We start from the raw sequence: 25,251 nt of genomic DNA on the forward strand, positions 1-25,251 counted from the left end.
TTTTCTAGGTGGATGCTCGGTCACATGACGGCTTGACTGCATTGGGATTCGCTGCCGCAGCTGGACAGCTGGACATCGTCACCATGCTGAGTCAGCACTCCGCTAAGGTAGCCATCCATCTGTCTGCCTGCAAGATTGTGTGGTTCTCAAGATTTAAAGCCACTGTGCAGAATTGAAAAAAAAAAATCTATACTTTGGTGCCATCCAGTGGTCGTATGAAGTATGACGCTGTCTCCAAAAGTTTTTTACTTTTCTTTATTCTTTATTTATATCAGGAGATCAGTGACAGCAGAGATATGAACATTTCTCAGGACACATTTTGAACACCTATTCAGTGTGCGAACTAAAGGGGAGCTAGAGGGAGCTCGGCTCCCCTTAATTAGACATGGGCTCCCCTGAAGAGGTGATTTGTGAAATTTTGGGAGGGTCTCTAAAAATATTAACAGTGTGTCATTTTGACGTGCAATTTCAGTTTTGTGTAATGTGATCATTGTGGATTATTACATGTAAAATTGTAAAAATATCATTCATTAATGCATGCTGGCGATTTAAACCTAATTCACTTCAATAAAGATAACTATACATGCTATTCTTGTCATGAGCATCAAGGCGTGGTGGCGCTGCGGTGCAAATTCAACTCATGTTTAGTACATGTTAACTCAAAGATTCGTAGAAAGAATATACCCGTTGGAGGCCATTAATCGGCCTTGAAATCCATTCTGCAGTTAGCATCATATAGCCATGGCAAAAAGAAAACAAGTCAGTTTAATTCATTTTGGTTTTACTAAGAAATTCTGTAGGGATGACGTTAATAGCACGACCAATTCATCTGCTGCAAGCCCTGTTAGCACACCTACCACCAGGGTGACAAGACAAGAAGAAGCTGAAGAAATAATGTCCTCTCTGGCTGAAGATGGTGGTGGTAACAGCTCGTCAGAGGCCGGTCACCATCCTAACTAGGGATGTCCAGATCCGATCACGTGATCGGAAATCGGGCCCGATCACGTGGTTTCAGATTTGATCGGAATCGGACATTACCTCCCGATCAGGACTCGGATATATATGTATATATATTCTCATTATTTTTTAACACATCTATAGTTATGCGGTGGCACAGAGTTAGACCCTTTTGACTCCACACAGAAACAGCAACGCGTGCGGCATGACATCACTTTGTTGCAGAGACGCTATTGGTTAAATGCCGGCAAAGTAGAACACGGAAGCAGCAGCTTGAAGCGGAAAGCGCGAGTATGTCTGCGGTCTGGAGGTATTATAAAGTTGAATTATTATAGAAGTATCGGATCGGGACTCGGTATCGGTAGATACTCAAAATCAAATGACTCGGACTCGAAAGCAAAAAAACCTGATCGGGACATCCCTAATCCTAACCCCTCTTGCTCCTCTCTCCCGTTAAATTGGAACAGCCAGCAGTAGAGAGACTGGAAGAGCCGATATACATGGCTGTTTGTTAACCCTTGTGTAACCCTTGAGAGAGATTATCTATTGATAGATGGATAACTGACAGTATCTCCTTGCATCTTGAGCAAAGTCACACTTGGCCATTGGCTGCATCCTTTGGTTTTATTCAGAATAGATGCAAGTAACAGCTGCCTGTTTTTCATTTCACCTTTTCACATTTTAACGGCAAAGTTCTTGTTGTTTATTTTCAGGCTGGAGGCAATTCCAGGTGCAACTCCCAATACACTTTTGTTTGCAGAGTAAAGTTAAAGCTCAAACAACATGGAACATGTTAGAGGCCATTTCCCCTGCAGGGAGATCACAAACTAAAACCTAAGTGTTGCTCCTCCAAAAGGCCTCAGGCAATACTGTAACTACAGTCTGCACACACTGTGGAGCACTTTGTTCAAATGCTAACACGCTGCTGGCAAAACGGTTAAGGATGGAAGCTTGGGAAGCTTGGGATGCATCGCTTAGGCTTAATTGAACGGAGGAATTATGGCATTCTTCGGTAGCCTAAGTAACTTTAACCGTTGTTGATGTGGAATCTCAAAGACAGCCTGATGAATACCTTTAGTAGACTTTAACAAAATTCAGAATAATAATGAATGGGCTCTATGTCTTCAACAACAGGTCTTGGTGTTCTGAGAGTCTAAATACGACTCGTTCATAGCTTGCTATGTTGGACATGAATTCAATCCAAACGATGAAGGTGTGACTGATTTCCGTTGTCTCTCAATAATTCTGCATCCTGTTAGCATGGCCAACATCTATCTAACCCTGTAGATGTTTAGGTAGAATACCCAACATACACAGAGCTGGGTTCTTAGTCAGAAACACATTGAACAACTCATTTACAGAATATATTTTTTTTTACCCATAAATCATTAACCTTGTCACAGTCATATCACAACATGTGTGCCATTGTTTCCTTATGACAGAGTCAATATTTACGCCTTTTGGTACCAACACTGTACCATACAGCTTCTTTCCATTGTTATTCTTCAATATTTTCCCCAATGTTTTTTCCCCATGTCAATTGAAGACCATCAAGTTTAGGTGCGTTGGCGTCTCTGATAAGGTCATAGAAAATTGATGCAGCAGCTTGTTGCAGAAGAATTGGAATTTCAGTGATTGGGTTTGGGCCAGTTCTAAACACTGAACAGATGCCTTGCCCTTAGCTGGAGATACAAATGATAATTTGCTTACACATAATCCAAATAAACTAAAATGTAATATTCCTGCATCAAACAAACATGTTTTAAAACCTATAAATAAAAGATAAATAAGAACATGCATATTTCAGTACAGGCAGAAAACCAACAAAAACTAAATCATACCGTTCAACATTATTGTAAATGATTCAAATAAGGATTCCCATGTTCAAAAATATAGTATATATCAGGGCTGTCAAACTCAACTTCACTGAGGGCCACACTGAAAAAAAGAATCACGTGAAGGGCGAGACATGTGAAGTTTATTGACAAGTTTTTATTTCAACGAAAAAGTCAAATATCTTTGACCTTATTATTGCATGTCTCATAAAAGTCAGCTCAAGAAGTTTGGTAGCCATCATAGAAAAAAGTGACAAGAACGTTGATAAAAGCGACAAAAAAGATCAGAAAAAGTGACAAAAACTAGGTGCCTGTGGGCCTTAAGTTTGACACCCCTGGTTTATATAGTATAGCTCAAGTATTGGATGTGTGCGTGGTTGTGTAATGTTGAGTGGTGGAATGTGGAACTAAGTACTTTTACTCAAGTACTGTACTTCAGTACAAATGCTGAGGTACTTGTACTTTATTTGAGTCTTTTTCTTTTCATGCCACTTTCTGCTTCTACTCCGCTACATTTCAGAGAGAAATGCACTTTTTACTCCACTACATTCATCTGACCGCTTTAGTTACTAGTTACTTTACAAATTAAGATTTTTGCACATAAAACACATGTAGTTTATCAAATCTGATGTTTCGTTATATATGAAACTACCCAACAATATAACGGCCTACAAGTCCAGCGGAAATGATTAGCAGATTAAACACACAACTGTTTGGATCGTTTCCAGTTTCTAAAATGGGAGGATTTTTCTGCATTGAATACTTTTATTTTTAATACTTTAAGTACATTTTCCTGATGATACTTACGTACTTTTACTTAAGTAGCATTTTCAATGCAGGACTTTTACTGTAACATTATTTTTAGTATTTTTACCTAAGTAAAAGATCTGAATACTTCTTCCACCACTGGTAATGTTCATTCTGTTTTCCATTGGCTCTGTCTCCCCGTGTACTCAGGTGGGTCATGTGGACAGCTCAGGCCGGTGTGTGTTGGTGCACGCGGCCCAGCGAGGCCACCTCGAGGTGCTGCGCTTCCTGCTGAAGCGTGCGGACTGGAGCTGCACTTCCTGCTGCGGCCAGAGGGGGGCAAGCAGGATCCAGGCGGTGCAGCAAGCACTGATTGCAGCTGCCAGCATGGGCCACACAGAGGTCAACTGCACACACACACACACACACACACACACTCACTCACTCACACACACACACACACACACACACACACTCACGCTCACTCACACACACTTTCTCTCTCACACACTCACTCTCTCTCTCACATTTCAAATACACACACAGACTCACACACAAGGATCTTTAATTTTTAATTTTACTTGAACTCAAGTTAAAGTTCATCAAAGTAATTGTACTTTTACTTAAGTAGAATATTTTTGTACTCTTTCCACCTCTGCACACCAACACACACAAACACACACTTTTACAATATTGTGTGTTAGTAAGTCATGACACGCTATTTCTTCTGATGTGTTTGTAATATTTGGTGTGTGTGTGTGTGTGTGTGTGTGTGTGTGTGTGTGTGTGTGTGTGTGTGTGTGTGTGTGTGTGTGTGTGTGTAGGTGGTGTCATACCTCCTGGATCTTCCAGAGGAGGACGAGAAAGAGGAGGAGAGACCAGAGATCAACACAGCTGACAGTCTGTGGGGGGAGACAGGTCTGTTTACAACAACTACACCACAGATGTTAATACATGTTCATACATACTGTAGGAAAACTACTCTAGTCAAGTTGCTAAGAACTCAAGCAACCCACTCAACTTAATTGCACCCCATCGGCTCCCTTTATTTCTAGACCCTCAGTTTCTCACAATATATGAAATAAGTGTTTTCTAAATATGTAGATCATTGCATGTAGGGCTGAACGATTAATTGTTTTTAAATTGAGATTTGAAAGAATGCAATTAGCTAATCGTGTAGACCACGATTAATCGAATGTGAATTATTTAGTTGAATGTTTGGTGTAACATTTGGTTTAACATATTTTAGTCCTCTTTTTATTATTATATTTACTGTTTTTTTCACAAGGTAAATGCTGGAATAATGTTACATATCACAGATTGTTTACAGAAACGTCCTATTTTCAGTGGATCTTTTATTTATTTTTTATTACTTTATTCAACGTGATGGTAGAAGGTGCAATATGTAGATGCTGCTGTTGAACTGAGGCACATCAGACATTTCAGTTTACAGGAAAGTACAGATTTTATTATTATAACTTTAGCTTTTGTGATAAATGTTCTGTGTTTGACTGTTCAATCTTCCCCGCTTATTGAAAGAAAAACCCTGATTGCTGGCAGGACATATCTGTTCTCATCCCTGCATAAGAATATAGAGCAGTTTTGAAGGTGTCTCATGTTATACTGCTCAATGACATGATTTGTCTGTTACACACTGAATAATGAACTTTAGCTCAACTTTTAAGAAAAAATCGCAAATTGAATCGCACTCACAATATCTGGCAGAAAAATCGCAATTAGATTTTTCTCTAAATCGTTCAGCCCTAGTTGCATGTGTTATTTTCAAAACTAAGCTACAGATTCACTCCTAGTCAACCAAAAAGTAATTTGAGCTTCATCATCCCAAACATCTTGCAAGCAGAGGTCAATATTCAATGAGATACAGATACAGGGGCAATTTTTATTAATTCATTAATAAAGACCCTGTTTTATAATACGTTTTTCATGCTGTTTTTTTGTCAGAAACGTACATGTTCACATTTAGGAAACCTGTTTCCCTCTGCCTCCCTCTCTGTCTGTCTGTATCTCTGTGTCAGCTCTGACAGCCGCAGCAGGAAGCGGCAGGCTGGCTGTCTGCAGGCTGCTGCTGGATCAGGGCGCTGCCGTTGAGCAAGGCAACAGGCGGGGCGTGGCTCCCCTCTTCAGTGCTGTGAGACGTGGCCACTTGCAGGTATGGTGGAACACACAGAAAACACACACACAGGGTGCGAACTACGGGGAGCTAGGGGGAGCTCGGCTCCCCTTAATAAGACATGGGCTCCCCTGAAAAGGTGATTTGTGAAATTTTTTGGGGGGGGGTCTCTAAAAATATTATCAGTGTGTCATTTTGACGTGAAATTTCAGTTTTGTGTAATGTGATCATCGTGGATTATTACGTGTGAAATTGCAAAAATATCATTCATTAATGCATGCTGGCGATTTAAACCTAATTCACTTCAATAAAGATAACATGTATATACATGCTATTCTTGTCATGAGCATCAAGGCGTGGAGGCGCTGCGGTGTAAATTCAACTCATGTTTAGTACATGTTAACTCAAAGATTCGTAGAAAAATTATACCCGTTGGAGGCCATTAATCGGCGCACAAAGTCCTTGAAATCCATTCTTGTGTTAGCATCATATAGCCATGGCAAAAAGAAAACAAGGCACAAGGCAATTCACCTGCTGCAAGCCCTGTTGGCACACCTCCCACTGGGGTGACAACGCAAGAAGAAGCTGAAGAAATAATGTCCTCTCTGGCTGAGGATGGTGGTGGTAACAGCTCGTCAGAGGCCGGTCACCATCCTAACCCCTCTTGCTCCTCTCTCCCGTTAATTGGAACAGCCAGCAGTAGAGAGACTGGAAGAGCCGATATACATGGCTGTTTGTTAACCCTTGTGTCGTTTTTAACTCTTGAGAGAGATTATCTATTGATAGATGGAATAGCTGACAGGATAACGCCTTTGCATCTTGAGCAAAGTCACACTTGGCCATTGGCTGCATCTTTTGTTTTTTTTCAGAATAGATGCAAGTAACAGCTGCATGTTTTTTATTTCACCTTTTCACATTTTAATGGCAAAGTTCTTGTTGTTTATTTTCAGGCTGGAGGCAGTTCCAGGTGCAACTCCCAATACACTTTTGTTTGCAGAGTAACATTGAAGCTCAAATGGAACATGTTAGAGGCCATTTTCCCTGCAGGGAGATCACAAACTAAAACCTAAGTGTTGCTCCTCCAAAAGGCCTCAGGCAATACTGTAACTACAGTCTGCACACACTGTGGAGCACTTTGTTCAAATGCTAACACGCTGCTGGAAAAACGGTTAAGGATAGAAGCTTGGGGTGCGTCGCTTAGGCCTAATTGAACGGAGGAATTATGGCATTCTTCGGTAGCCTGAGTGACTTTGTTGACTTTGTTCATGTGACATCTCAAAGACAGCCGTTTGCTGTTTGACCTATCAATTCATGTCGATAAAGTATAATAGGGTAAATCCTGTACAGTGCATACACTTGTAGCTGTTATCTATCTTTGTAAGTCTGGCTCCTGCTCCAGAAATTCAGATTCGGAAAACTTTTATTGTCTGTCATAACAGAAAATTGTCTTAGACGTGGCCTCAACATACAGTGCAAAAAGAAAACTCAAGATTCAAGATGTTTATTTGCCATTCATGCGTACACCAAACAGTCCAGGCACATAGTGATTCTTGTGCAGGCTCTTTGAGTCAAGTAAAAAGACCTAAGAGCAAAGACAAGCACACCGACTAAAACAGAAAAGGGTTATACAAGGTAAATAAAATAAAATAAGACAAAAAAAACGTATATACTATACAAAAGAGTGCAAACAATATAATAAATTATGAATACTGTAACTGGAGTATGAGAACTACTATGTATGAGTTTGTAAAACATAGAGTAGAAGTAATAAATATATATACAGGTTATATACACTATCTTAAGGGTAATAGGTCTGCGACAACTATAAGAGATATTACAAAACTCGGACAGTAAACACACAATAGTTTATAAAAAAAATTTTTGAACAGGATAAAAAATTCAGTGTATGTTTGCAAAGTGACATAAACTGTGTTTGTGTGTGTGTGTGTGTGTGTGTGTGTGTGTGTGTGTGTGTGTGTGTGTGTGTGTGTAGGTCATTACTTTTTATTTAGGATGTTTATGGCAGTGGGAATGAAGGAGTGTTTGTAAGTGTTTGTCTTGGCTAGAGGGACTTTATAGTGACGGCCTCAGGGGTGCCTGGGTAGCTCACCTTGTAGAGCTTATATATAGAGGTGTACTCCTCCCTTTGCTGCATGTCGTTCCCCCTCTCTCTCCCCTTTCATGTCTTCGGCTGCCCTATACAAATAAAGGCCTAAAATGCCCCAAAAAAATAATCTTAAAAAAATCCTTCCTCACATCAAAGTTTGTGAGTTTCCTCCGCAGAATTGTTGAGCGCCTGTCTCCGTTTGCGTCTGTCGCTCAGGTGGCGGAGCTCTTACTGAGTCACGGGGTGGAGGTGAACATGGTCGACCAGCAGGGTCGAACTGCTCTGATGACGGCAGCCTCAGAGGGACACATGACCACCGCCCAGCTGCTACTGGATCATGGTAACCTCCAGAATTCGACTTACGCACCCAGAAAAAAAAACACACCCCTAAACTGGAAATTTTGTTAAGGCGAGACACTCAGGCAAAAAACATCATTGTTCAATTTTGAGTTTTTGGGCTATTTTGCTTCCGTAGCATGTCTTCTTTCAGGCTATTGGGAAAAAGACATCCAAAATACACATTTAGATGTTTATTTTACCCCAGTTTGTCTATTTGCACCTGTCAATTTCTCCTAAACCAAAAGTTGACGTAAGATAATGCCTCATTTGCATATTTAGACATACAATTTCAGAAAACTTGTAATACAAAAATATATTTCTCAATGTAAGTAATCAACTGGGGAAGATTCATGGTGAGATCTTTTAGTTAATTATTTTTTTCCTATTCACCTGGGGTGTCTCCCCTTCATGGATCGATGTGTTAAGTCAACCACAAGTTAACTTTGACGCTAGTTAAAGTTATTCATAGATGTAAAAGACATAGAAGAGATTTTAGTATACTGTTATGAAAAATGTCTCGGCCTCTGCCTCTCTCTTTCCCCAGGAGCCTCTCTGGACCAGGCTGACAGGGAGGGGTTAACGCCGCTGAGCTGGGCGTGTCTGAAAGGCCAGCTCCCCTTGGTCAGAGAGCTGGTGGAGCGAGGCGCAGCCACGAGTCACGCTGACCGCAGTGGACGGACCCCTCTGGATCTGGCTGCCTTCTGCGGAGACCCAGAAGTGGTGTGTAAAACAGATGCAGTTGTCATAATTGGCATATTTAAGAAATAGTGTATATGTCCCTGTCACAGTCTAGCACTGCCAGACCTTGGGTCTGGCTAGTCCACACAGCATTCCGGGATGGGAGAAAAACATGCTCTGGTTTAGTGGCTTTTTTTTTTTTTTAAACCAATCACAATCCAGTCCTTCCAGAAAAATTAGTTTTTTTGTGATTGTTGCGGGCAAAAATCCTTGATTATGCAGCAAGTTTTCTTAAAAGATGTGATGGAATATGCGGGATATTTATGCAATTTTATGCGATGAAATTGCAGGAACTTGTAAAAACTGCGGTTTCATCATGGCTTCATCGCGGGGTTTGCAGCTTTTCGATGATGTTCACGTTGCGTAATTACTTCACGTTCCCATGGCAACAGGGGAAAATGGCTGCTCTTCTTTGAAGTAAACGCAACTTTTTTCAACTTTCTGCTAAGATATATGTCACTTTTTGCAACGAAAATGCAGGGATTATGAAATCATGCAAGCCCCGCATATTTTGCGCAGAAATTGGCAATTTATGCGGCGAAAGTGCGGCGTATTTGAAAAAATGCGGCCCCCGCATAAATATGCAGACTTTGGCTGATTATGCATACAATTATGCGATCGCATAATCGCGTTTTTTTGGAGGGACTGACAATCGTCTCGGGCGGTGCTAAGCACCGGACGGAACCACAGTGCTGCTGCAAAATAGCCTCGGGAAGGAACTTGTTTTGGTGAAACGTGTACGTTCAAAAGTTGTTTTAGTCGTGCAACAGAAAACTCAGATTGGACAGATAGTCTAGCTAGCTAACAGGATTTACCCTGCAGAGATCTGAGGAGCAGTTAACCATAGTCCTCATAAATCCACCGGAGTTTAGAATGTCAACACAAAGAAAGCGGAAGGTGACAAACATTCGGCCGAAAAGAGTGAAATCCGGCGGAATTTTCCGGCGGCACCGGAGCAATCCTGGAAGTGGAACGTCGTGGATATAGACTAGTCCCTGCCTTACCGGTCCTGCAGACTCTGCGGAGGACTGCTGGAGGCCAGGGCAATGCCATCTACAGTGACTGTTTGATTGTAATTGTAGGTCATCTAGGTTTTTATGTCCTCATTGCATGCATAAAGTTTAGCTTACTGATTAGTTTGATCTGGCTTGATCAATGGATAGAATTGGGTATAATCTGCATAACCATTAGTGTTTCCTCGTAACATTGCCTAAACTAAAGGAAGCACCATGTGGTCGGCCCGCACCGGCTACCTGGGGCTGGCTAACTACAGCAGGCAACTAGAATAGAATACGTTTTATTGTCATTGGACAGCAGCTGTCCAACGAAATGTTTCCGCAACTCACCCTCAGTGGTACACAAATAAAATGACAGTACCCTTATGAAGTCAAAAGACACAGAATAAAAACAATAAATATAATAAATACAATAATAATAATAAAAAACTCAGATATTGCACATTTGTATTTGCAGAAAGACTACTAATGCACCATTATTTGTTAGTGTCAGTTGATAGTGATAGTGATAGTTTTATGGCACATGGGTAAAAACTGTTCATAAGTCTGGATGTGCAGGCCTTCATGGACATGTATCGCTTCAGGGTGAAAAGGTGATTGGCTGGCTGGGAGGAGTCGAGTTTCCATGGTGCGGAGCCACGCTCCCAATTCATTAGCCTTGCCCCCATACATTTATTACATGCACCTTTATCGGCAGGCAGTATCGGAAAAGCCTCCGATACTGCCTAAAATGCTGGTATCGGTATTGGCAAGTACTGGAGTTTATGCACCTATTTGATATCACGTTATTTAGCCCCGAAGAAAATCTACTTTAAAGTACTTTATTTGTATTCTTTTTCCATCATGACTCACTGTCAAACTGGATAATAAGATAAAGTTCTATGGCGTTCATTGTTTGTGTTTGTTCATGTTTCACAAAAAGTTTATCCCTGAGCCAGACAGTACAACAAAGATAGAAATCATATCATATCCATACAGGGATAGCAGTATACAGCTGTTAAAACATAATAAAATACATGACACACTGGTATCGGATCGGTACTCTGTATCGGCCGATAGGCAAGTTCATCGGAATCGGTATCAGGAAGCAAAAAATGGTTTCGGACCATCTCTAAACATAAGTATTAGTATTTATTGATGACAATAGCGAAGAAAGCTGGACATGAGACTCCTTTCCCTTTTTAGAAAGAAGCCTTTTTATATCAATAAAACATGCTAAACGTTGCCCTGGTTTGTGTCTGTTTCTGTGTTAGGTGCAGCACCTGGTGGATCACGGTGCGTCGGTGGAGCACGTGGACTGCAGCGGGATGCGTCCTCTGGACAGGGCGGTTGGTTGCAGAAACACATCGGCAGTCATCGCTCTGCTCAAAAAGGGTGCTAAGATAGGTAGGAACATGACTCGCCGATGCTATTCCCATGATTCAGATTCTTTTTTTAATTAGCCATTCAGACAGGAGATGACAGCAAGAGAGGGTTTTGACATGCAAGAAATGTCCCCATCTGGAATCAAAAGCAGGGATGTTGCAGTTATTTTATAAACTATTGCTATAGCACCACCTATGAGGGGAAATACCTTATATTGTATTATGTTTGCTAGAAGTTTAAATATTCCCATCAACTCAAGAGTTAAGGCACTTAATGTGAATGAATGTAATGAAATGTCTGCAAGACTTTTTAGTTAGGGCTGTCAAACGATACATTTTTTTTTAATCGCGATTAATCGCTGAATTTCTACAGTTAATCGCGATTAATCGCATATTTTAACACATGATTAAAATTCTATTATTTTGCATTTCAGAACAGTTTTTAAGTACATATTAACAATCGAAAGCAATTTTTACCAGTGTGTCTTGATTGGGAATCAAATGAATGCAAAGAAAGTTACTTTATGAATTGATTTTAAGATTTGTAATTATTTATTTACTGTAAACAAAAGAAAAATGTGTGAATCTGTCATTATTGCACAATTCCTATAAGTACCTAACTAAAAAACAAAAAATTCCTATCCTTACTAGAGTCAATATAGTGTGCAGTAACTCCTAAATAATGTTGATTACTCACTGACGTCCAGTGATCACCTGTTAATGAGACAGCGTTTGCAGCACTTTGCAGCTGTTCCAGTTGGGCTGCTTTCTCCGTGTCGTACAGGCTGTGTATCTGTGAAAGCTACTGTCCCCCTCGACTGCAACGAGACGGGTCAGAACATGCCAACCGTAGTACGTCTTTAAGACCCGAGTCTTCTACGATGCTGACAGGTCTGCAGTTAGTTGCCACCCGTTTCGCAAGAGCTGTAGTAATTTTTTAGGATTTGGTTTCATCCACAGGTCGGCAAGTAGCATGCCGGTCAATGCTACAATTAACTGACAACATAAGTTATACGAGTTACAGTTCTCAAGGACGCACGCACACACGGACGTGACAGCACAGTCTCTTTTTCCTTTCTCTCAACTTTTCCACCGTGTGTCGCGCGTACCCACTCACGGTGTGAACTGTACTACTATGCTTAGCTCGTAGGTGGTAGCTCAAGCTTGACGTGCTTCGGTGATATTTTAATTCGGCTTTACACAATGTGCATATGGCTTTCGACTTGTCTACAAGCCGTCCGGGAGTTTTGGAAAATAAAAAGCGCCATTCAGGATTTCATTGCTGCTGTCTTTCTCCATCATGCCTGCAGCCTGCAGCAGCAGGATGTGTTACGAGGAAGTGGCAGCTTGATGATAAGTAACGGTGCTGCAAAGGGTCAAAATAGTAGCCTGTTAGGCACCACGCCAAGCCCAGTGAAGTGTAAAATAAATTAATAAATGCTGGCATGCGATTAATGCGATTAAAAAAAAAAAATGAATCGCATCGCGTCAGCCCTTAATCGCATCACGATTAACGCGTTAACGCTGACAGCCCTACTTTTAATGTAATATATAATATAATGTGTTTATTCATATTTTTCCCCTTTGGACACAGCCAGGCTGGCTGTTTCCCCTTTTTTTTTATTTGTTATGCTAAGCTAACCGTCTGCTGGTGGTAGCTTCATATTTACCATACAAACAGGAGAGTGGAATCATCTCATTCTCAGAGAGAAAGCAAATAAGTGTTTTTTTTCTTCTCAAAATGTCAAACTGTTCCTTTTAAGGATCGGATTTGAAAAAGTCAAGATGGTGAAAAATGTGTAAAGAGAAAAGGGCTCATGCTGATTTTGTGGAAGCAAGGAATCCATCTTTGCTTTTGTGCCTCAGTAGTTATGAGCCAGGTGTTAGGTGTCACATAAAGCAATCACGTGTTTTCCAATGAAAGTGTGAGAACACTGCCATTTCTCACAGAAAAATAGGAGTGAGCACATACAGTAATCTCCTTTGCAGAGGTAAAATAATGCGTGTGTGTGTGTGGTGTGTGTGTAGGACCAGCGACCTGGGCCATGGCTACGTCTAAACCTGACATCTTGATGGTTCTGCTCAGTAAATTGATCCAAGAGGGAGACCGACTGTACAAGGTAACACTCGCCAGCGCAGGCAAACTTAATCACGCACACACATTTAACTAGGGCTGTGCAGTCAATCAAATTTTCTTTTGAACTTCTTACAATCACAAAAACTATACTTTTTTTTTTTTTTGCACATTACGTTTTTTAAGTAAACTCTTATTTTGTCTTGTTTTCTGAATGAAAAACAAAGGTTCAATGGGAAAAGTATAAAAAAAAAATTCAAAGTGTTTGTTTGTTTGTTAACTTCGATAAATGCAACAGCTTTCCAAAAGTCAATGAGTAATCGGTTAAATAATCATGATTGTAATATTGACCAAAATATAGTGATTTTTCTTTTTTTCATAATTGAGCAGCCCTACATTTAACCAGTATTTTGTGTGTGTGTGTGTGTGTGTGTGTGTGTGTGTGTGTGTGTGTGTGTGTGTGTGTGTGTGTGTGTGTGTGTGTGTGTGTAGCAAGGTAATGTGAGGGAAGCTGCTCACTCCTATCAGTCAGCTCTCCAGAAGTTTCCAGGGGACGAGCTGAAGATGTTCAGACAGCTGATAGTGTGTGTGCTGCTCAACCTGTCTCGCTGCCACCGCAAGATGAACGTGAGTCTCTCTCTCTCTCTCTCTCTCTCTCTCTCTCTCTCTCTCTCTCTCTCTCTCTCTCTCTCTCTCTCTCTCTCTTCCCTACACATGCACAGACACTCATTGGACAATACATGAAAAAAACACTGACAACTTCTAATTTAAATGTAAGCCGTGATATGTTTTTCGTTTTATTTTAAAATGAATCTCATCTTTCACAATCTTCTGTCTGGGAAATATGCGATATGCGGTAACGTTGTTGAATATCGCAATAACGATATTAGAAAACCTGTTTAATAAACGGATATTAAAGTGTACTCAGTTCTGCATTTCTGCTGATTTCAGTATCTGCTAAAATGCAATACATTGCTTGTTGAATTTAAAACAAATGAAGGGAAATCATTTCCAACATTCTTTCATTTAATTGATCATTGAATTGAACATATGGTATGGTTTACATTTTGTACTACTTTGTAATCTGCAAGTGCCTTATCATTCCAAGTCTTAATTGTAAAAAAAAAAAAAAAAAAAGTTGCTGAAAGGCAGCACTTAAAAAGGAATGACAGTTACATTTTAAAGTGCAGTTTACTACTGATATTTTCTTTTTTAAATTAACAGAACTTTTTTTTTTTTTTTTTTACTTTGAGTGTAAAAAAAAACCGATTTAGTAGCCCTACTTCTGTCTTTCATCTTGCTGTACCATCATTTCATTTTTTTCATTTGCTTGCAGGATTTTGGCCTCGCCGAGGAGTTTGCCACCAAGGCATTAGAGCTGAAAGCTAAATCCTACGAAGCCTTTTATGCCCGAGCCCGCGCCAAACGTGGACGCAGGTAACCATAGCAACATATGGACACGTGGTTGAATTGAACAAACTATACCTAACCAAATCATGAACTGCTTCCTTTCAATGATTTATGATTTAATCTAATAGGCATGTCTTTTAATGTCCAGCTGAAAGTTATGTATTCTTCGATAGTTGTCCTTTCTGTGAGTTTAGCTGCAAAGTAAAGAAAACGGCTAATGCTCAGCATTCTCTGTATTGTGACCATTGGAATTGTTAAGTAAGAAGACTTTTTTTTTTTTTTTTTTACGAAAACTTGAAGATAACTTATCGTGTCAAAGACGTAAAAACAGCCACCCAAGTAAAGGGTCTATCATCTTTTGGGACGTTGGGAGCTCCGTAGACTCCACAGTTTGTAAAATTCTGTAAAAAAGTCTGTTAAAAAACATAATGGACGTAGCTTGCGGGTCTGAAAAGTGAAGCAATGCAGAAGTGCTTTTAACCTGCATTCTATCTCATCTCCAGCAGGGGTGACTCCACTGGTTGCAAAAAAAAAAGTCCATTTCTATAGAAGTCTATAGGTCAATGACCATACTTCTCACCCAAATGAATTACCTCAGTAAACATTTTCATGATAAGTTTATGGTCTCAGTCGCTAGTTTCAAGTCTTCTTCAATACAGCATGATGTTCATTTTGAAAATGATGGCCCATTTATTTTAAATAATCGATGAAGCAGGGCATGCTTTAGGGCGCCGACCTGTCAATCAGGACAGAGGCCTAGCAATGCTAACCATGGCACTGTGTACACTAAAATACTGTACACTGTTGACTTTGTTTTTGTCGTAAAGTGCTCATATTATGCTAATTTTCAGGTTCATAATTGTATTTAGAGGTTATATCAGAATAGGTTTACATGGTTTAATTTTCAAAAAACACCATATTTTTGTTGTACTGCACATTGCTGCAGCTCCTCTTTGGAGGCCTTGACCAACTGCCACTTTGCTCGTTTGAAAGCCATGATGTCTCTCTCTTTCTCATGGGCGGACCCAATTCTCTGGGTGGGCAAAGCAGAGAAAGGGGAGGTAACCAATTTGGAATCTGCTCCTTATGAGGTCATAAGGAGCAGATTCCAAATTGGCCCATCTGAGCTTTCATTTTCTCAAAGGCAGAGCAGGATACCCAGGGCTCGGTTTACACCTTTCGCCATTTCTAGCCACTGGGGGACCATAGGCAGGCTGGGGGAACTCATATTAATAAAAAACCTCATAAAGTGAAATTTGCATGCCATGAGGCCTTTAAGGAAAGGGAAAATGTCAAAAAGCATAATATGATCACTTTAATATGTATAAACCCCCCAACTGTGTGATGATTGGAACATTTTGGTCACCTATAATGTCTTGTTTAGCCTTCAGTAGCCCCTTGCCAACCAGGTTATCCAGCTAGCGCTAGCCCTAGCTGGTAACTTAAGGGAAAGTTTTCAGATTTTCTGTGTACTGCCGTACATGCAGAGGGCCATCTGTGCACATATACTGAGAGGTTTATGCCTCGACGCAGAGATCCAGGGTTCGAATGCGACCTGGGACTATTTCCTGCATGTCTTCCCCCTCTCTCTCCCCTTTCTCACCTAGCTGTGAAGAAGGAAAAGCCCAAAAAAAAAAAAAAAAAAAAAACATAAACGGCATTGGCTTAGCCGCATCATCATCTCCAGCTCCACCCTCTCGTCCAAACATCGTCACATCCATTTTTAAAAAACCAAGATGGTGACGGCCAGACATCACTGCTGCTACGTCTATTATTTGGTCAAGCGGGGTCTGTTGTAACAAAGAATTTCTAATAAGGGAAGAAGTTCCACTCTCTCGTTACTTCCGGCTTCTGAACTGGTTGCAGTTCCACACTTGATCCATATAGGGGGCGCTCACAGGCGACTGCAGAATAAATGGGACTCTATGGAGCTATACCCCTCAAAATCCACTTTTCTGAGGATATAATTTTTTGTCTAGTAATTTGAATGTTGCATTCGAAAGGGGAGGCTAAGAAAATACACACTGCTGGGTGTTAGATTTTTTTAAAGTGGCTTTTTTGTTCTAAAAAGCCTTTTAAAATGTCAATGACGTCATACACATATACGGCCAGAGATTCTGCTTTACAGCAAGCTCTGAGTCACTTCCTTTTTTCTCTCGAGGCATCGACAACACAGCTGACAGGTTAGGCTCTCCCTGTCAATACATTCAATTCAATTCAATTTTATTTATAGTATCAAATCATAACAAGAGTTATCTCGAGACACTTTACAGATAGAGTAGGTCTAGACCACACTCTGTAGTTTACGAAGCCCCAACTATTACAGTGGTTGCCTCAAGAGCAAGCATTAGCAGTAGCTATTGCAACAGTGGCAAGGAAAAACTCCCTTTTTTTTTTTTTTGTTAGGAAGAAACCTCGGACAGACCCAGGCTCTTGGTAGGCGGTGTCTGACGGGACCGGTTGGGGATGTGATGAGTGGTGGCAATAATTGTAGTAGTAGTAGTTCATGTCATAGTAGGGCACAGCAGGGCGTTATGGGGTGTAGTGTGGCACGGCAGCCTGGGTGGGCGCGGTTGGACGCAGCAGGACGCAGTCGGACACTGCGGGGAATCGCAGGGTGTAGTAAGTCCATAGCGTCAGCTGCACCCAAGACCCCGGTCTAGGTGCCATCCTATTCCAAGGCGATATTCTGGGTGAAGAAGAAACATAGGGACTCCGGGGAGAAAACTCCCCAGAGCTAGGTTAGTAACAAGCATTTCTGGGACTAAGATGCACACAAAAGGAGACAAGTGAAAAGAGAGAAGAGGGAGCAGCTCATTGTGTCCTTGGAAGGAAGGAACTTCCCCAACAGCAGTCTAGAGTTATAATAGCATAACTAAGAGAGGCAGGCTAAAGAGAGGGGCCGGACCGGGCTCGTACTCTCCACTGCCGCAACGGGCTGTACTTCCTGCCTCCCTCTACTCTACTCTACTACGCTGCAACTCCTCACTCCCTAACTATAAGCTTTATCAAAGATGATGGTTTTCAGTTTATTCTTAAATGTGGTGACGGTGTCGGCCCCCCGAACCCAAGTTGGGAGCTGGTTCCACAGGAGAGGAGCCTGGTAGCTGAAGGCTCTGGCTCCCATTCTAATTTTAGAGACTCTAGGAACCACCAGTAGCTCTGAGTTCTGGGAGCGCAGTGCTCTAGTGGGACAATAAGGTACTAAGAGCTCTTCTATGTATGATGGTGCTTGACCATTTAGTGCTTTGTAGGTCAGAAGAAGGATTTTAAATTCAATCCTGGATTTTACAGGAAGCCAATGCAGAGAAGCTAATACAGGAGAAATATGATCTCTTTTCTTAGTTCTTGTCAGAACACGTGCTGCAGCATTCTGGATCAGCTGGAGGGTCTTGAGGGACTTATTTGAGCAGCCTGATAGTAAAGAATTACAGTAGTCCAGCCGGGAAGTAACGAATGCATGGACTAGTTTTTCAGCATCGTTTTGAGAGAGGATGTTCCTGATTTTGGCAATGTTACGAAGATGGAAAAAGGCTGTTCTTGGGGTTTGTTTTAAGTGGGAGTTAAAGGATAGATCCTGGTCAAAAATGACTCCTAGATTTCTGACAGTAGTGCTGGAGGCCAGGGCAATACCATCTAGGGTAGCTATATCTTTAGATAATTAAGTTCGGTGGTGCTTGGGTCCCAGCACAATAATTTCCGTTTTGTTTGAGTTTAACATCAGGAAATTGATGGTCATCCAGGATTTTATATCTTTAATGCACGCTTGAAGTTTAGCTAACTGACCGCTTTCGTCTGGCTTAACTGACAGATATAATTGGATGTCGTCTGCGTAACAGTGAAAGTTAATTGAGTGTTTCCTAATAATATTGCCTAGGGGAAGCATATATAAAGAATAGAGTATTTAGCGTATTTGGATGGTTTATCGTTAATATTAACAAATTGGGATCGCTCAGAAAAATAGGACTTAAACCAGCTTAGTGCGATTCCTTTAATGCCAACTAAATGTTCCAGTCTCTGTAACAGGATGGTATGGTCAATAGTGTCGAATGCAGCACTAAGGTCTAATAAGACAAGTATGGAAACAAGTCCTTTGTCAGCAGCAGTTAGAAGGTCGTTAGTGATTTTCACCAGTGCCGTCTCTGTGCTATGATGCATTCTAAGTCCTGACTGAAAGTCTTCAAATAGACTATTTCTATGCAGAAAGTCACACAATTGATTAGCGACTACCTTCTCAAGGATTTTGGAGAGAAAGGGGAGGTTAGATATAGGTCTATAGTTGGCTAAGACCTCAGGATCGAGGGTGTTTTTTTTCAGAATAGGTTTTATCACAGCTACTTTACAATACATGTGCTAGAAAGAGGTTTGCTAATGTTTTAAAGACCACGCCGAAATATTCACTCTGACATTCTGGGTCTGCTTCGTATGCCGTCAAGTGGGATCTCCGATCGTAATCAGTCCTTCACTGACCAATCAGCATTCATTAGCAGAATGCTAGCGTGTTATGGGCAACAACGACTCAACCTGTAAGAAATCAAAATGACATAAGTACTCGTTCATTCAACTTTCGACCTATAATCCATGTTGAACTTGCAAAAACTACAGTCAAATCTGAGATCTCTCAACGACAATCAGGCGAAAGAGACAAATTTAGCCATCTAGCTCCATAGAGTCCCATTCATTTTGCACTCGCCTGCGTGTTCCCAGTGGAATTCTGGTGGAACTGCAACCAAATTCAGTACAATGGGGCTGAATAGGGAGTGGAAAGGCTTTCCGTAGACAGGCTTTGGTTGTAACTACCCCCAACTGTGACTTACCATTGTGCTAGTCACAGACAAAACGTGCAGAAGCAGCTACATGGCAGAGCAAGGATTTACAGCCTGGGTAAAGTTACTCTTTTGAGTCACCACCTTTTAAGGGTACCTGCAGGGTCTTAAAAGTCTTAAAAGAAATTCTTAAATATAATGTTCAAAAAACAAGGCCTTAAAAGTTCCAAATTTCATTGACAAAGGTCTAACATTTGTATTGTCCCTTCATAAGAATAAATAACTCCTTCATTGTTTCGTCACAAAGCATGTTTTTATTGAGTACTACAATAAAATGTTGTATTAAGTTCAAGTATTTGGTAAAAAAATATTTTTATAGCCTAAAATCCTTACTGATATTGCATTATATCCTACATACTTTTGCCAGTATGTTCATGAAGTTGGTATTAAAATTCATTCTAAATGGTCTTAAAAAGTCTTAAATTTCACTTGCTTTTGAAAATATATAAATTCAGCAAACCAGCTCCAAGTCTGGGACTAAAGACTGAGTTGGAAACACTGACAGGATGAGAGAAACAATGACAAATGTGTGCTTCTCTGCATCCATTATTGCAGCACTTATGTCTCTCTTTGCTTTTGGCTCTCTCTCAACATTCAGACAGTTCCATGCCGCCCTGGAGGACCTGATCGAGGCCAGCTGCCTGTGCCCATCCAACCGGGAGATCCAGCGCCTACTGTCCCGGGTCAAGGAAGAGTGTCGGCAGGTGGCACAACAGCAAGACTCTCCCCCTCCTTCGTCACATCCTGTTTATCAACCAAACGCGGCCATGTCCATCATCGAGGCCAGGTTCAGAGATTCCGGTTGTCTGCAGGTGCAGGACAGGGAGGGGCTTACTGAGGAAGAGGAGGAGGAAGAAGAAGAGGAGGAGGAGGAGGAGGAGGGGAGTCACTCCTCCCCCTCGTTCCACCCTCAACCTGTGGCTCAAAGTTTTGACACCCACTGTAGCCCTGGGGTGCCATCCCCCTCTTCCCTCTCCCCCACTCACCTGTATCGACACCTCCCCAGTCCCACCCAGTCCCGCTCCTGCTCTTCCCCCGCTCACTCTGCGCCTCCTCCTCCCCCGTCGTCCTCCTCCTACCACCATTTTAGCGCTCTGCAGCGACCCAGCCCGATGTCGGAAAGTATGCTTGCATTGTGCGGAAATGGAGGTCTGCGCCAGCATCCGCAGTCTAGCGCAGCCCTCCACCACTCGGAGCAGAACCCGGGAGTGCAGCAGCTCCACCACCTGTCCCATCAGAGGTCCTTCCAAAAGCAGAACCCTGTTCAGGGCCAGTGGCACCAACCGGCCAAAGTCCAGGTTGTCAGAACCAGTCAGCCCAGTTCCTCGGCCCACTCCAGCGTGATTTTGGGAAGTTCCGTTTACTCCCAGTTTGGCCAACTGCCACAAGAACTGGCCGAGCTGGGGGAAGGCATTTGCCAGAGCCCTCCAGATATCCGGCCTAGCCTGCAGGTCCAGGCTGGTCTGACCTCTGGGCCTTCTTATCCACTAGATGACGTAGACGTTGACTTTGTTTGCCAGGCAAGAGCTGTGTCTGCCTATGGGAGAGAAGCAGGAGTGGAGAGGGCAGGGGTAAATCGATTTGGCCAGGCCCGTCAGTTTAGTCGCAACCAATCCAAAGCAGCCTACTATCCCATTGAAGTTACTGAGGCGACAATGGGACCTCCTGATAGCCTTCCACCAATGCACGATTACCAATACCACCATCACGGGGGGGTACAGCGCCCGCTCAGTGCCCACCCAACCTCCTTCCCCACTCCTCCCCCCAGGCCTCTCGTCCACTCCCAGAGCATCAGCGTCCGTTTCTCCAGCAGCAGCGGCAGCCTTGCTGGAGGGCAGCTCGCCAATCACGGCCAAGGCTTCAGGACGTCTGCCTCCGCCCAGCACATGGATTTGCCTTCCGATCTGACCTCCGCAGGCGGGGTTACTGGTTATCATGACGACCTCTTCCTAATCTCCTCTCCCCAGTCAGAAATACGCATGGTAGGAGGCGGGACTTATCCCGGAGAGGCAGGCCGTTCGTCCCGGGACACTCCTTTTATGGGCGTTATCGACAGGACGGCGAGGGTGCACCAGCAGTATCAACAACAAGCTCCTTCCAGTTCTGCGTCCTGTCTTAGCCCGTCTCGCTCCTGGGCCGTGTCTTCAGTGGACACGGTTGTCACCTCGCCTAGCAAAACCCCCGCCAACCAAGGAGGCTTCGGTCAACCCCAGCCATCCTCCATCGCCTACCACAACCGCAGCAACAACAACGCCCACAATGACAACCAGCTCGACTACTATCCTCAGGGTGAAGGCTCGGTGCAAGTGGCCAGTCAGAATCCCTCCTACCGGGATGTGAAGCTGGCTCGAACTCTGCCGGTGACCCATAGCTGCTCAGACAGACCTAGTGACAGACAGAGGGGCCCTACCTCTCCTGTCAAACCAAAAAGACCCTTCGTAGAGTCCAATGTATAGAGAAAGCTTTACATGGTAAGTCAGAGACAAGTACGGAGGAGGGTTAAAAAGAAATGTGTGCACTCATACCGTACATTCCTATATTCACTGGGGCTATGGAATTATTAAGGCCGGGCTATGCTTGAAATGAACTTGTTTGTACGACATGTAGTTCGTATGACATTTAGAGGGGCAAGACGCAATAAACGTTCAAATCTGGGTAACAGCACACACTCTCCTTGAAGGTTTTCATGGTGCATGGTTGCACTTGGTTGTATGCACTCATACACAGAAAAAGTGACTGAAGTTGTACTGTGAAGAAAAAGGAGAACTTGAGAGAGAAGTTCGAATCCCACCTACGTTTTTCACTTCCGCACACCCAGCCGATGGCTGCCAGAAGTGTCCGTGCTTGCCGGATTGTCGGTCTCGGAAAGACAAGCACTTTCTTTGAAACTTACCAACTCCGTTATTGTTCAGAAGAGATAGGGAGAAGCAGAAATTATACATATACATTTGATATGGAACATTTTGCCTGTTACAGGTCAGGTCTATCCATTAACCAGCCAGAGACAAGGAAAGGAAGTAAGGAATAAGGGAAGGACGAGAATGCTTAGACATGAGACATCTCCTGCCATTACAAAGCACAATGAGGAAGAGGAAGATTCAAGGAAAATGAGGGGAAAAAAAGACATCAGGTAGCACTAAAAAAAACTCCTTCCTTCCTGGCCCTGTTCATCTCTGGCTTACAGTACATTGAACTGATGTCTCAGAATGCCCACAATGCACTGCTCTAGAGATTCTGCCAAGTTCACATCTACGACTCTAGACGGCAACATTTAGTCAGACAAGAGAGACACAAAACCACCACTATCACCTTTGTCTGCTGCTTACGCTTTAATGAAGATTTTCATTTCAAGTTTGAAGCGCTTACCTGATACGACGGGAAACCTGGATACAGTCACTGCGGGATCCAGCCTCTAAAACCTGTGCCAGTCCGATGCTGGTCAGTGACCCGGTCCCAAGCCATAGTTTGAGAAACTAGGATGATGCTATCATTGAATAAGCACTGGCTTGCTGTATATAAAACAAACAAAAAAAAATAAGTGATATTTATCTTTTTTAAGTTATATCTGTATTAAACTGTATAAATATTGTTTCTCTTAAAACTGTATATTCTTTTTGGATTTGCCTTTATACGTTCATTTTGAGTTTCTTTTTTACGCAGAACATAGAAATGGAATCCTTTTCAAAGAAACAAAAAAGAAGAGCAAATCTATTTTAGCTTTGCTCAGTTTTGGGTTAACATCTCTTCCTGCTTATGTATGATGGCATTGCTCTACAATGAACACTCTGTAAAAATGCCTTTTAAGGTTGTTGGATTTTTTGCTTCAGGTAGAGTTATTTTTGTTTTTCTATGGAAGGTCTTTTGTATTATGTAGTCCTAGAAGTCCTAATTTATGCAAATCACAAAGATCCCAACTGATCATTCCAGGGCTCTTTACACTTGTTGCCAGGGAAACATAGTGCTTACAGTACGTGCCCTATGAGCTGGCGATTGGCTCCTTCTATTGTTGTAACCATAGAAATAAAATGGATAGAAAGGCCATTTCCATTCAAATCAACGTAGCAGAATGGTCAGAACGTATAGACTTCAGTATAAGCCGACTTGCGGCAAGTCGCGGGGGCTGCGGTTTTGCAGCAACGGACAAACGAGCCGTGGAGTAGTAACGTTACGAGGCAGAGAGCCAGCCGCTAAATGAGTCAAATTGACTCAATACTTCATCCACACAAAGCACATTGCTATCGCCACGAGTGACAACTTAATTCGGCTTGTTTTCTGTTAACGATGTGGCAAGGGGGTAAGGTGAAGTTAACAAGCTAACGTTAGCCAACCAACAAGTTGTTCTGGCTGGTTCCGCCGTGCTGTCATGCTGCATCGGTTACAGAGAATGAGCGGAACAGCGGGTTGGGTCAAACGTTAGCGGCCCGCTGGCCCACTGCCGCTGGGTCGAACTGTTCCTCCTCACTCCCTGCAACTCCAAGAACATCTCTTGAGCTGCGTCGGGCAGCTCTCTTCCCAGCGAACTTCGACACAGTTTACAGCCCCACTGACACGTATTGTCACCGTGACAACTAACAACAATCGCCATTTTGTTGTGTACCAATCAAATGACCACGGTAAACAGTCCAATGGCCTTTCTATCCTTTTTATTTCTATGGTTATAACATAACAAAAGCCAACTCACCGTTGGTTAAACCCCTCCCCTCAGAACAGTGATTGTCCAATCAGAGCTTAGCTAACGTAACTAGGCACAGCATAGCATGTCAAGTTCTGGATTTTTCCATAATGTTGAAGTGGTGCTGGAAAATCAATACTTGACATTTCAAAAATTTGGAGGGTGGGTATTGTTTTCTAGCCTTTCGAAAATCACAAGATCAAATTTAAGGAAATGATTTAACTGTGCGTTTATCAGCTCTAACGTGAGCAGCGTGCCTGGCTAACTACAGTAGTAATCAAGCATTACTTCCCAGGCCAAGGAGCATTTTATTAACTAACTACATTAGTTTGTAGGGTTAAAACTAAACCAAATGTTTGCCTTGTTTCTTTAGCACCATATCGTGTATGTAGCCATCAAGTGCGTATTTAAGATCGCTTTTACAAGATTCTAGTTTTAAAAAGATTTTGCTGATAACTTAAAGTCAGAGGGAGTTGGCAGAGTCATGGAGCTAATGTTAGCTTGATTAGCTAGCTACAGCTCATAAAATCAGCCAGCAAAAGTTCTCATTTCAGATACCAATAACAACGGTTCTCACCCTAATCATGTAAACTGTATAGAGAGGCAAAGTCCCTCCTCTTCTGGTCGACCCCATAGGAACTTATTTCGGAAAAAATATGTACGGTAGTTAGAGACAAAATAATTATTAGATCCCGTTTGAATTGAGCCATGAATTACACATGATGTTTGTCAGTGAAAAAGATAATTTTGCAAGTGAAGAAAGTCTGTTGTCAATTAGTCTGTTTGTTGTAGGTTTGTCGTAGTACCACTTAGTTTTCTGTGAAACCGCTCAGTGAACTACATATCCCTTCTCGCACAAGGTTGCTGCCCGGCTTGCCCGCTAGCTAGCTAGCTAGCTTTGCTGTGTTCCACAAACATGTTGCGTTATCTTACCTAATGTGTTTTCCAATGTCTTTTTATCAGCTGAGAAGCAAAAGAACGAACAAGATTGGCTGCTAGTGTGGGTAACTTTACACCCTGGCATCATAACTTCAC

At 42.2% G+C, this 25,251-nt stretch overlaps 1 protein-coding gene across 3 annotated transcripts in view; it reads left to right on the top strand.

Moving 5' to 3' along the window:
- LOC116045006 (protein TANC2-like) overlaps window positions 1-24,364 on the top strand; it is an 87,463-nt gene extending 63,099 nt beyond the window's left edge. For all 3 annotated transcript variants that reach the window (XM_031292500.2, XM_035994698.1, XM_035994707.1), the window contains 11 exons: window positions 9-107; window positions 3,750-3,941; window positions 4,364-4,457; window positions 5,576-5,709; window positions 7,994-8,117; window positions 8,661-8,836; window positions 11,124-11,256; window positions 13,263-13,354; window positions 13,801-13,935; window positions 14,645-14,745; window positions 20,143-24,364. In XM_031292500.2, coding sequence (XP_031148360.1) covers window positions 9-107; window positions 3,750-3,941; window positions 4,364-4,457; window positions 5,576-5,709; window positions 7,994-8,117; window positions 8,661-8,836; window positions 11,124-11,256; window positions 13,263-13,354; window positions 13,801-13,935; window positions 14,645-14,745; window positions 20,143-22,000 — 3,138 coding nt within the window. In that variant the 3' untranslated portion in view covers window positions 22,001-24,364. The remainder of the gene's footprint in view (window positions 1-8; window positions 108-3,749; window positions 3,942-4,363; window positions 4,458-5,575; window positions 5,710-7,993; window positions 8,118-8,660; window positions 8,837-11,123; window positions 11,257-13,262; window positions 13,355-13,800; window positions 13,936-14,644; window positions 14,746-20,142) is intronic.
- The last annotated feature ends 887 nt before the right edge of the window (window positions 24,365-25,251 follow it).

The sequence above is a fragment of the Sander lucioperca genome, chromosome 2 (genome assembly GCF_008315115.2).
Source record: "Sander lucioperca isolate FBNREF2018 chromosome 2, SLUC_FBN_1.2, whole genome shotgun sequence".
Taxonomy (NCBI): domain Eukaryota; kingdom Metazoa; phylum Chordata; class Actinopteri; order Perciformes; family Percidae; genus Sander; species Sander lucioperca.